Source organism: Pongo pygmaeus, chromosome 1 (genome assembly GCF_028885625.2).
Source record: "Pongo pygmaeus isolate AG05252 chromosome 1, NHGRI_mPonPyg2-v2.0_pri, whole genome shotgun sequence".
Classification (NCBI taxonomy): Eukaryota; Metazoa; Chordata; class Mammalia; order Primates; family Hominidae; genus Pongo; species Pongo pygmaeus.
This window is the reverse complement of record NC_072373.2, coordinates 108728778-108741697: the sequence shown is the minus strand read 5'-3', so window position 1 is coordinate 108741697 and position 12920 is coordinate 108728778. Positions and strand designations below refer to the sequence as shown.

At 49.6% G+C, this 12920-nt stretch overlaps 2 protein-coding genes across 3 annotated transcripts in view; both read right to left on the bottom strand.

Annotated features, from left to right (window-relative positions):
* LIX1L (limb and CNS expressed 1 like) overlaps positions 1-11694 on the bottom strand; it is a 28293-nt gene extending 16599 nt beyond the window's left edge. Inside the window, exon 1 of one of the 2 annotated variants that reach the window (XM_054453097.2) lies at positions 11281-11694. In XM_054453097.2, the coding sequence (XP_054309072.1) occupies positions 11281-11572 (292 nt within the window). In that variant the 5' untranslated portion in view covers positions 11573-11694. The remainder of the gene's footprint in view (positions 1-11280) is intronic. The other variant, XM_054453108.2, reaches the window with a different exon arrangement.
* Positions 1-12920, bottom strand: part of LOC129015142 (neuroblastoma breakpoint family member 11-like) — a 2260169-nt gene that overhangs the window by 467614 nt on the left and 1779635 nt on the right.

The following is a 12920-nucleotide window of genomic DNA, read 5'->3' as shown; positions in this document are numbered from 1 at the left end:
CGGCCTCCCAAAGTGCTCCTCCTCCACCTTGGCCTCCCAAAGTGCTGGGATTACAGGCGTGAGCCACCACGCCTGGCCTCTCCTCTTCTACTCTTAATCGCAACAAAGTCTCATTCGTTCTTTCATATTTCCTTAGTTCAGATCTGCCAAGAAGACACCAAGATGGGATAGACAATTGCAAGAGATTTATCAGGGAGGAAGTAGGAGACGACAAGGAGAGCCTTCTGAGCACAGCAAAGATCTGATGCATGTGGAAGAGAGGGAAAGAAGGAGGTCTAGATATGACAATCTCAGACTGTAGTACAGTTTTTGTTGTTGTTGTTGTTGTTTTCTAGACAGATTCTCACTCTGTCGCCCAGGCTGGAGTGCAGTGGCGCGATCTCAGCTCACTGCAAGCTCCACCTCCCAGGTTCACGTCATTCTCCTGCCTCAGCCTCCCGAGTAGCTGGGACTACCACCACGCCTGGCTAATTTTTTGTATTTTTAGTAGAGACGGGGTTTCACCATGTTAGCCAGGATGATCTTGATCTCCTGACCTCATGATCGGCCCACCTTGGCCTCCCAAAGTGCTGGGATTACAGGCACGAGCCACCGCGCCCAGCTGTAGTACAGTTTTAAGAAAGATTTGGCTAAGTCAGTGAGAAGTCCTCATGCCAAAGGAATCCCATATCTCACCAGGATCTGCCTGTGTTAATACCCCTGATGTGCTAGGTCATCGGCTGGGAGCAGCCTACAGGAAGCGTGGTTCCTTCAAATGTGGTTATGGATGCGAATGTGCAACTTTGTGGTGCAAATGTGGTTATGGATGACCCAGAGTGGGCAGTGGCTGAGGCTGTTAGTTATGCTCCCTGCAGCAGGCAATGAGAACTGCACATTTTCATGGCTGTCATATACACGTTAGCAAAACTTTGAGCACTTAATAGGTACATGGCATCATTCTAAGCACTGGGCATGAAAAGAATAACACACAGTTCCTGCAAGCAAGGAATTTATTTTATTTTTGAGTTGGAGTCTCACTCTGTTTCCCAGGCTGGAGTGCAGTGGCGCAATCTCGGCTCACTGCAACATCTACCTCCCGGGTTCAAGCAATTCTTCTGTCTCAGCCTCTTGAGTAGCTGGGATTATAGGCACATGCTGCCACGCCTGGCTAATTTTTGTATTTTTAGTAGAGACAGGGTTTCACCATATTGGTCAGGCTGGTCTCAAACTCCTCACCTTAGGTGATCCACCTGCCTCAGCCTCCCAAACTGCTGGGATTACAGGCGTGAGCCACCGTGCCCAGCAAGCAAGGAATTTTAAATCAGTGGCCAATAATAAATTATCTCACCTGTTCTGTGACTGAAACAAACACCCATGTACTAGCCTGAGTTGGAGAAGCAGCATAAACTCTTTTTAATAACCTACATTTAACTGACTTTTAAGAATGCTCGCTCTCCCTCTCCCTCTCCCTCTCCCTCTCCCTCTCCCTCTCCCCTCTTTTTTCGGTCTCCCTCTCCTTCTTTTTTCGGTCTCCCTCTGTTGCCGAAGCTGGACTGTACTGCCGGGATCTCGGCTTGCTGCAACCTCCCTGCCTCGGGCTCCTGTGACTCTCCTGCCTTGGCCTGCCGAGTGCCTGGGATTGCAGGCGCGCGCCGCCACGCCTGAATGGTTTTTGTATTTTTGGTGGAGACGGGGTTTCGCCGTGTTGACCGGGCTGGTCTCCAGCTCCTGGCCTCGAGTGATCTGCCTGCCGCGGCCTCCCGAGGTGCTGGGATTGCAGACGGAGTCTCGCTAACTCAATGCTCAATGGTGCTCAGGCTGGAGTGCAGTGGTGTGATCTCGGCTCTCTGCAACCTCCACCTACCAGCCTCCTGCCTTGGCCTCTTAAAGTGCTAAGATTACAGCCTCTGCCCCACCGCCACCCCGTCTAGGAAGTGAGGAGCGTCTCTGCCTGGCCGCCCATCGTCTGGGATGTGAGGAGCCCCTCTGCCCGGCCGCCCTATCTGGGAGGTGAGGAGCGCCTCTGCCCGGCTGCCACCCCGTCTGGGAGGAAGTGAGGAGCGCCTCTGCCCGGCTGCCCCGTCTGGGAGATGAGGAGCACCTCTGCCCGGCCGCCCCGTCTGGGAGGAAGTGAGGAGCGCCTCTGCCCTGTTGCCCTATCTGGGAAGTGAGGAGCGCCTCTGCCCGGCTGCCACCCCATATGGGAAGTGAGGAGCGCCTCTGCCCAGCCGCCCCTTCTGGGAGGTGAGGAGCGCCTCTGCCCAGCCGCCCCGTCTGGGAGGTGAGGAGTGCCTCTGCCCGGCCGCCCCGTCTGGGAGGTGAGGAGCGCCTCTGCCTGGCCGCCACCCCGTCTGGGAGGAAGTGAGGAGCACCTCTGCCCAGCTGCCCCATCTGGGAAGTGAGGAGCGCCTCTGCCCGGCTGCCACCCACTATGGGAAGTGAGGAGCGCCTCTGCCCGGCCGCCCACTCTGGGAAGTGAGGAGCGCCTCTGCCCGGCCGCCCACTCTGGGAAGTGAGGAGCGCCTCTGCCCAGCCACCCCGTCTGGGAGGTGAGGAGCGCCTCTGCCTGGCCGCCACCCCGTCTGGGAGGAAGTGAGGAGCGCCTCTGCCTGGCCGCCACCCCGTCTGGGAGGAAGTGAGGAGCACCTCTGCCCAGCTGCCCCATCTGGGAAGTGAGGAGCGCCTCTGCCCGGCTGCCACCCCCTATGGGAAGTGAGGAGCGCCTCTGCCCGGCCGCCCACTCTGGGAGGTGAGGAGTGCCTCTGCCCGGCCGCCCCGTCTGGGAGGTGAGGAGCGCCTCTGCCTGGCCACTCCGTCTGGGAAGGGAGGAGCGCCTCTGCCCGGCTGCCACCCCGTCTGGGAGGAAGTGAGGAGCACCTCTGCCCGGCTGCCCCATCTGGGAAGTGAGGAGCGCCTCTGCCTGGCCGCCCACTCTGGGAAGTGAGGAGCGCCTCTGCCTGGCCGCCCACTCTGGGGGGTGAGGAGTGCCTCTGCCCGGCCGCCCCGTCTGGGAGGTGAGGAGCGCCTCTGCCTGGCCGCCACCCCGTCTGGGAGGAAGTGAGGAGCACCTCTGCCCGGCCGCCCACTCTGGGAGGTGAGGAGCGCCTCTGCCTGGCCACTCCGTCTGGGAAGGGAGGAGCGCCTCTGCCCGGCCACCCCGTCTGGGAGGTGAGGAGCGCCTCTGCCCGGCTGCCACCCCGTCTGGGAGGAAGTGAGGAGCACCTCTGCCCGGCTGCCCCATCTGGGAAGTGAGGAGCGCCTCTGCCAGGCCGCCACCCCATATGGGAAGTGAGGAGCGCCTCTGCCTGACCACTCCGTCTGGGAGGTGAGGAGCGCCTCTGCCCGGCTGCCACCCCATCTGGGAGGAAGTGAGGAGCACCTCTGCCCGGCCGCCCTGTCTGGGAGGTGAGGAGCGCCTCTGCCCGGCCGCCCCGTCTGGGAGGTGAGGAGTGCCTCTGCCCGGCCGTCACCCCGTCTGGGAGGAAGTGAGGAGCACCTCTGCCCGGCTGCCCCGTCTGGGAGATGAGGAGCACCTCTGCCCGGCCGCCCCGTCTGGGAGATGTGGAGCACCTCTGCCCGGCCGCCCCGTCTGGGAGGTGAGGAGTGCCTCTGCCCGGCTGCCACCCCATCTGGGAGGAAGTGAGGAGCGCCTCTGCCCGGCCGCCCCCTCTGGGAAGTGAGGAGCGCCTCTGCCTGGCCGCCACCCCGTCTGGGAGGAAGTGAGGAGCGCCTCTGCCTGGCTGCCCCATCTGGGAAGGGAGGAGCACCTCTGCCCGGCCGCCACACCGTCTGGGAAGTGAGGAGCGCCTCTGCCTGGCTGCCCCATCTGGGAAGGGAGGAGCACCTCTGCCCAGCCGCCACACCGTCTGGGAAGTGAGGAGCGCCTCTGCCTGGTCGCCCCGTCTAGGAGGTGAGGAGCGCCTCTGCCCGGCCGCCCTGTCTGGGAGGTGAGGAGCGCCTCTGCCTGGCCGCCACCCCATCTGGGAGGAAGTGAGGAGCGTCTCTGCCCGGCCGCCCCGTCTGGGAAGTGAGGAGCGCCTCTGCCCGGCCGCCCCCTCTGGGAAGTGAGGAGCGCCTCTGCTCGGCCGCCCCCTCTGGGAAGTGAGGAGCGCCTCTGCTCGGCCGCCCCGTCGGGGAAGGGAGGAGCGCCTCTGCCCGGCCGCCCCGTCTGGGAGGTGAGGAGCGCCTCTGCCCGGCTGCCACCCAGTCTGGGAGGAACTGAGGAGCGCCTCTGCCCGGGCGGCCCCGTCTGGGAAGCGAGGAGCGCCTCTGCCCGGGCGGCCCCGTCGGGGAAGTGAGGAGCGCCTCTGCCCGGGCGGCCCCGTCGGGGAAGTGAGGAGCGCCTCTGCCCGGGCGGCCCTGTCTGGGAAGTGAGGAGCGCCTCTGCCCGGCTGCCCTGTCTGGGAGGTGTACCCAACAGCTCCGAAGAGACAGCGACCATCGGGAGCCGGCCATGAGGACGATGGCGGTTTTGTTGAAGAGAAGGGGAGGAAGTGTGGGGAAAGGAAGGAGAGATCAGATTGTTGCTGTGTCTGTGTAGAAAGGGGTGGGCATAGGAGACTCCATTTTGTTCTGACTAGGAGAAATTCTTCTGCCTTGGGATGCTGTTGATCTATGTATGGCCTTTCCCCCAGCCCCCTGCTCTCTGAAACATGTGCTGTGTCAACTCAGGGTTAAATGGATTAAGGGTGGTGCAAGATGTGCTTTGTTAAACAGATGCTTGAAGGCAGCATGCTCTTTAAGAGTCATCACCACTCCCTAATCTCAAGTACTCAGGGGCACAAACACTGCAGAAGGCCGCAGGGTCCTCTGCCTAGGAAAACCAGAGACCTTTGTTCATGTGTTTATCTCCTGACCTTCTCTCCACTATTATCCTATGACCCTGCCATATCCCCCTCTCCGAGAAACACCCAAGAATGATCAATAAATACTTCAGAAATTTAAAAAAAAAAAATAAATAAATAAAATAAAATAAAAAGACAAAAAAAAAAAAAAAAAAAAAAAAGAAAAAAAATTATTCATGAATATTTTATACTTTTATGCTATTATGAATGAAATGTTCTAATTATTTACCACAAGTGCACACAAATAAAATTGCTTTGTGTATATTGAAAAAAAAAAAAAAAAAAAAAAAAAAAGAATGCTCATTCTTCTGTTAAAAGACAGCATGAGGGCACATGTCATTAGGACCTCCTGAGGCTCTGTCATAGGCAAAAAAAATTAAAATTAAAATTAAAAATTTAAAAAAAGATCCAGCATGAAAAGAAAACTCTCTTTCCTTCCATTGGTTTTGGCAGGGCTCTTCAAAGGTCAATACTGACCAGAAAGCTCAGCCATCTTTGTTCTTTCCATGAGATCTTTTCAGCTCCAGTTCCCTCTTTGAGACAGTTTAGTACAATCACTGGGTGACGGCTCTCTTGACATGCACACAACAGGGAGAATACTGGAATGAAGAGAAAGAGGAGGAGACCACCAATTGGGAAGGTCCTATTAAAAAGCATATGTTCAGTCTCTATCCAGTTAAACATTTCTTCGCACAGACTAGAGAATCATTTTTTAATGATTACTCAAAGCCAAGGGACATGGGGAGTCTTGATTTTAGAAATGTATGAAATGATAATTGGGTAAAGTGGTCAAGAAAAAAGCAACTAATTGTGATCCGCATTTGAAAATGCTTCTAGACTTATGCATTTTTAGAGGTGGAAGGAACTTTAGAGATCATCTAGTCCAATGCTGGCTAAGAAAGAACAGAAGACTTGTTTGAGGTCACATAGCTATGGCAGAGTTGGGGCACGAATCTAGATTTCCGGGGGCCAATATTCTTTCCAATTTGGGAATCTTAACCCAGGCTCCAAGGTCCAGTCCATAGCTGAGCTTCATGGAGGTTCACAAGCTTCCTAAAACTGTTAAGTAAAATTATGTGTGTGTCTCTGTGCATATAAGTATTTGTGCATGTGTATATGTGGAGCACCCACATTTTTTTTATCATATTTTCAAAGAGGAACCATGGATATAATGGTTTACATAAGGATGGCTAAAGAATGGTGAGGTGGGAGGGTAGGAATAACTGAGATATACACATCTGACAATTGCTTTCTCAAAGTCCCTCACAAGAAAGACCAAGATAGGAATATTTCAGTGCTTATACCCTGCTGTTGAATAACAAAAAAGAGAATAATTTAGTTTTTGCCTTTAGGAGATAAAATATACGAATGTCTAAGTGGACAGGCTGGGAATGAGAGGTAGTGATCATTTTCAGCCAAAATAAAAATTTTTTTTTTTTTTTTGAGACAAAGTCTCGCTCTGTCGCCCAGGCTGGAGTGCAGTAGCATAATCTTGGCTCACGGCAACCTCTACCTCCAAGGTTCAAGCAATTCTCCTGGCTCAGCCTCCCGAGTAGCTGGGATTACAGGCGCACGCCACCACACCCAGCTAATTTTTGTATTTTTAAGTAGAGACGGGGTTTCGCCATGTTGGCCAGGCTGGTCTTGAACTCCTGACTTCAGATGATCCTCCCACCTCGGCCTCCCAAAGTGCTGGGATTACAGGTGTGAGTCACCGCACCTAACCTAAAACATTTTTTTTTTTTTGAGACAAGGTCTCGCTCTATTGCTGAAGCTAGAATTCAGTGGCACAATCACATCTCACTGCAGCCTTGACTTCCTGGGTTCAAGTGATCCTCCCACCTCAGCTCCCTGAGTGGCTGGGACTACAAGATGCATGCCACCATGCCTGGATAATTAAAAAAAAATTTTTTGTAGAGATGGGGTCTCACTATGTTGCCCAGGCTGGTCTCAAACCCTAAGGTTCAAGCAATCCTCCTGCATTGGCCTCCAAAATGCTGGGATTACAGGCATGAGCCATTGTGCCTGGCCAGGATAAAAATATTAAAACAATATACGAAACTACAGTAAAAATTTTATATCATAAGGATAAATACAACCTTGCCAGGAAGGTAATTAACAAAAATAAAATAAAAAAATAATAAATACAACTTTGTGGTGGGGAAGCAGGAATAAAGAGATAATGAAATTAAGAGGTGAGTAAAAAGATTCTCCTTGATCATACAGGATGGCGAGAATAGACTGCCTCTATTCACATTATTATGGAAGATAGGGAAGCTAGTTAACAATAGTTCATCTATTTCCTATTTCAATGTTTAGAAGGTACATCTGCCCCTAGATAGCCCACAGTCCACAGTCTCTTTGGAAGGAGAGGCTGCAAAGTAACAGTGACTTTGGGAGGGTACTCTGGTAGACTGAATAATGCCACCTGCCAAAATGTCCATGTCTTAATCCTTGGAACCTGTGAATGTGACTTTATCTGGCAAAGATTTTGCAGATGAGTTTAAATGATCTGAGATGGGGAGATTACCTAGATTATATAGGTGGGCCCTAAGTGCATTCACAAGTGTCCTTATAAGAGAGAAGCAGGATGGGCACATTGACTCATGCCTATAATTCCAGCACTTTGGGAGGCCAAAGCAGGATGATCACTTGAGGCCAGGAGTTCAAGACCAGCCTGGGCAACATCCTGGGATCTCATCTCTCCAAAAAAATTATTTAAAATCAGCCAGGTGTGGTGACATGCACCTGTAGTCCTAGCTACTTGGGAGGCTGAGGCAGGTGGGAGGATCACTGGAGCCCAGCAGTTCCAGGCTGCGGTGAGCTATGATTGCACCACTGCAGTCCAGCCTAGGCAACACAGCGAGATTCCATTTCTTAAAAAAAAAAAAGGAGGCATATTTGATGAGGAGGAGTCACGGAGGCAGAGATTATAGTGATATAGCAATAAACCACGTAATAAACCAATGTCAGCAGCCACCAGAAGCTGGAAAAGGCAAGGAATGAATTCTCCCCTAGAGCTTCTGGAGGGAGCACGGCCCTGCCAACACCTTGATTTTGGCCCAGTAATACTGATTTTGGACTTCTGGCCTCCAGAACTATGAAAGAACAAATTTCTGTTGGTTTAAGCCACTAAAGTTGTGATAATTTGTTACAGCAGCCACAGGAAACTAATATAGGAACTAATCCAGCATTTCTAAAAGTTGGAAATATTCAGCCCAACCCATTTAACTCCAGTCTTACAGAAAAGAAGCTATCTGTGATTCTGAGGAAAAGGAACAACTAAATAGAAAATCCTACACAAGATTCATTTGTTCAACTTAGTGAAATAACAGGGCAAAATCTCCAATCATGCAGCCATACTGTAACATAAAAGGATAGCAATACTTCCAAAACAACAGGTTTGAAGAGGGAAATGTAGCAATTACAGAGCAAGGAAAGTGAGTTACTCGATCCTGCCAGTTTAGAGATTGCGAGATGTCAAACATGAGAAAGAGACTATATGCCATAGAAAAAAAGGGTGCAAAGGAAATGGCAATGCAGAACGATACCTGTCATTTGCAGTTTTCAAAGCATTTCCAAATGCACAATAGTAGCAACCACACTGAGTACCATGTGCTGCATGCTTTATATTCGTTGTCTCATTTAATCCACACAAAACTATCAGGATAAGTATTATAATACCCATTTTACAAAAAGTAAGCAAGTTAAGGAACAGGCCAGAAGTGGCAGAACCAGGATTTAGAAACAATGTTTGGCTCCAAAGTCAACCCTCTTTGTATTGGGCTGGCCTGCTTTATTACACCATTAATCTTTATACATGCTCTGTAATGTGAACTGTGAGCTCCATCAAGATAGGGACTAAATATCTGCCTTGTCCACCACTGCATCTGGTGATCAATATTTGGTAAATGAATGAAGAGAACAGATGAAGCATAGAGAGATTAAGCAACTTCTCCAAGATCACACATCCAACTATTTGACAGGTCTAGGTCCTCTGATTACAAATCCCATGCACTACAAACTTACCAAGATCCTACAGAACACTGAGCTATGTGTGTATCTTGGGTAAGTGGGTGAGGGAGGCAGATAAAGGACAGGAAAGCTTTTTAAAATAAATAAGTAAATACATACACACATATATACATACATACATACATACATACATACTGATAGCCCACATGAGTGAAGGTAGATCTAAAGACTAACTGGAAAAGGTGAATTTGGAGCATTCAGGAAGAAGATGAAGGATGTCAATTGAAGATGATGTGGTAAAGCATTGCTGGATGAGGGAATGAATTGTCTAGGCAGAGGCTAAAGTAAATTGTATTCAGGGGAATACAGCCATTCCCCCAAATACCATGCCATCAGTCACAAGGGTATGTGAGTACATGCCAGTGGCAGCTTTGCCTAAGAGTTGAAGCAGAATAAGTGATTCCATGTGGTAAAGGACTTCTGAGCCAAATGGGCAGAGATTCTGCTTGCCTGAAGCTGAACTATCTGCCAGACTCTCCTAAAGTACTGGCTGGACACCCAGACTGGAAATGAGAAACTCAAGAATAATGAGAAAGACTGCGATGGGAGGTGGGGAGATAGGAAAGAAAATCACCACAAAGTCTGAAGCCTGATTAATTGCCCTTTGTCAGCACAATCCCCTTGTTCCCTCATCCTTGCTAAGGAAATGAAAGTTTTTACAGAATGCCCAGTTTAGGAGCCAAAGCAGAGGCTCTCCAGGTAACACAGACAAGAAAAAGGGTGTACTCCTCTATAATTGTTAATAAATGCCTGTAAGTTTCCAAGAGGAAGTCTTCAGATTTAGTGTGACCACTCTAGGCTACTCCTGTGCCCAGAGGCAAAGACCTTCCCTTGATCTTGACTTAAGAGACTTGAAGCAGCAGGATAGTAGCTAATAGCAGTTCCATCACATAGCCTTGTTAAATCTTGGGATTACATTGGAAAAATAATATTTCCTCATGAGTTTCGGATTCATCCATTTGTATCCCCAGCACCTAGCAGAGTTCCTGTCTTATAACAGGAGTTCAAATTGTATGAAGAACAAAGGGAAATTGATGATGAATGAATCATTAGGCACATATAGCAAAATGGCTCTAAAAATCTGTTTTCATAGGAATTTTTGGGTTTACATTATTAGGATTTAAGAGTGGGAAAAAGTGAAGCATGTTCTACTTAAGAAACTAAGAACCAACAAATTTGAGATAATAATCATTTTTAGGTTATATGTCATTTGCAATGTCTCTGTTAATCCATATTGTAACCCTTGAAGAAACTGAAGCTCAGTGAAATTAAGTCCCTTCCCCAAAGATTTGGCTGGTAAGTGACAAAGAACTCCAAAGCCCGTGTGTGCTCTTTTCACTAAACTTTCTTAAAAAAAGAAAATCTACAGAAAAGCCCTATAACTTCTCTCTCTATTATTGTTAAACAGAAAGTTAAAGATATAGTCACTTCCAGGTCAGGCAGGACCTGGCCAAACAGACAGAAGGGATGTCTTGTAATTTCCAGGCTTAAATTCTGTATTCCACATCCTTCACTATATATTCCTTATTACTTACACTATAAATCTGGAACTCAAACTCAGACAGGAAACTACACTAGTTAAACGAAAACAACAAAGAAAACCCTCACATCCCTCTTTCCAGAAATTAGACGAAGTTTTCTAACTGAAAGAGAGTTTCTAACCTGGCACATTTCCACAGAATTTAACATTGAAAGAGCCAAGGCCTGGGATTTATCCTCAGTTCCTGGGCAAGGGCCAGGAAAACAGAGCCAGACAGAAAGGCTGGAGTTGTGAGTCTCCATACTAAAAAAGATACCAAAGTAAGGTACTAAGCCACAGGAAGCTGGTGTGAGTTCAGTGGTACAGGTCCGGATTTAAATACACAATTACTATGAGTGACTTGTGAAAGGCACTACCTAGTTCCCCAGTAAATCTGAAGTTGCACTGAAATTTCAGAGTGAAGGTAAGTAAATAAAGAATTTAACAGTCAAGGTTAAGGAGCTGGAGCAAATTAACAGGTGAGTCCAGGAATTGCAGAGATCACAGAGGAAAGATTGAGAGGGTATGGATGAGAAATTGGATCTGAAATAAAAGACAGGATCCCACACAATGGGGACTGGTTCTCAAAGGCAGAGAGATGTTAAGGTATTAAGCTGGAGGAGGAATTCCATTTCTAAAGGAGAAAAGCTTAGGAAGAAAAGAGGATTGTATCTGAAAAAGGGTCCCTGGAGAATATATTAATAACTCAGTAAAGGGGAGGAGGTAGGAGGCTTAAACGTGTGTATGAGTGTGTGCGTCTGTGCGTGTGCGTAGCCCAGAAGGAAACTCCCCAAAAGGAAATGCATGTGAGGGCTCCACGCCAGGAAAAGCGATCCGGAGGACTGTGGGAGCAAGGCTGCCTCACAGAGGGTGTCGCGCAGGAGGCCAGACCCGCAGACTCACCTCGGCCATAGCCCTGCGTGTGCTTGGCGAAGCTCCTCACCACGGCCTCCACGGCCTCTCGCAGCACTGCCGGGCTGCCGGCGGCGCCGGGGGGCAGGGGTAGTCCTGGGGCCCCAGACAGGAGCAGCGGCGGCGGGGGCGGTGCGGGAGGCGGCGGGGCAGGCGGGGGGCCCGCAGGGGGTGTGGCGGTGGCAGCCGCGGCCCCAGTCACTCCGGGCCGCAGCGCTCGGAGAGTGCCCCTCCCGCTGGTGCCCACACCAGGCTGCAGCCGCTGCGCTCGCATCGTCTCCATCCCGGCCGCCAATGGAGTAGCGCCCCAGAGCCTGCCAGCCTGCCGAGATAACGGTCCCAACCACCCCAGTCAGCTAGCGCCTGGGGACTGAGGGCGGCGCCAGGGCCGAACCTTCAGTCAAGTGGGGGCGGGGACAAGCTAGGTCCCATGCCAATCACCAGTGACGGGGCGGGAGCTGGAGGGCTCCTGCTCCGCCATAGGCAAATTATTGAGGAGGGTGGAGATTCTCAGAACCAATTGCAAAGAGAAAAAGCGTATCCTCTGAAAGGCAGGCGCATAGCTTGGGCGCGTCTTTGGGAGTCCTGTGGCAAGCACTAGAAAGCAGGACAGAATCTTGGGGCGGGGCTTGAAGAAAAAAATGGGCTAGATGCAAGATTGGGGAGGATTGAAGACAGAGTAGAGATCATTTTGTCCTACCATTTCATTTCACAGATTGTAGGTGAGGAAACTGTGGCTCAGAGAAGTAATTTGACTTGTCCAACATCATATGCAACTGGTGGTGGAGCTAAGGCAAGAAAGATACTGACATTTAATGAACATAAACTATGCAATGTACTGTAGTGCATGTCTTATTTACAATCACAATCACTAACTAGATTTTGTTATTTTAGGGATAAGGAAACAGATGCTGAGGGAGGCTCGATAAATTGGCCAAAATTAAATAGATAAGAGATGGCAAAGTGGAATTCGGAGTTTGAGCATAGGTGTTCTGATTCCCAATATTTTTATCTTTTTACTATGCCACATTGTTGGGTAAATTTCTGAGTTCACTTATTCTAAGTAGGGGAAGGGAATAAGAGAGAGTGGGATGGGCAAGTCTCTTTGCCTCCCATTAGAGTGAGAAAGAGTTAGGATACATGCAGAAAATTAGCAAACTGAGAAGTCCAGTTGGGGGAATTAAGAAAATTACCCTTGTTGGTATAATATGTCAGACTGGGTTCCTCTGATTACTTTGCACACACACACACACTTGCACACATGCACACACACACACTCTACATACCCTTTATCATGTGGTCACTGGGCCATTTCTACTTAGGTGAGATTATATTAACTGCTTCCCCCCATCTCTCCTACAGTGGCTCAGAAATCAAAGATGGGGAAATAGAGGCCAGAAGTAGAAGAAAATAGAAGAAACACACTTGGTGAAATGAAAATTAGACCTTGAATAAAAACTGTGAGTAGTCAAGAAATAGGAAGTTTGAAAAGGAGACAGTTAATCTACTGGGATATATCTGCTGATGATGGAGGGAGGAACTCTTTGTAGGAATCTTAAAGAATTCAAGGTTGGACATAGAGGAAACTGGAGGAAATGAAATCCTGTCAAATGCCTTAAAATCTTCAGGAC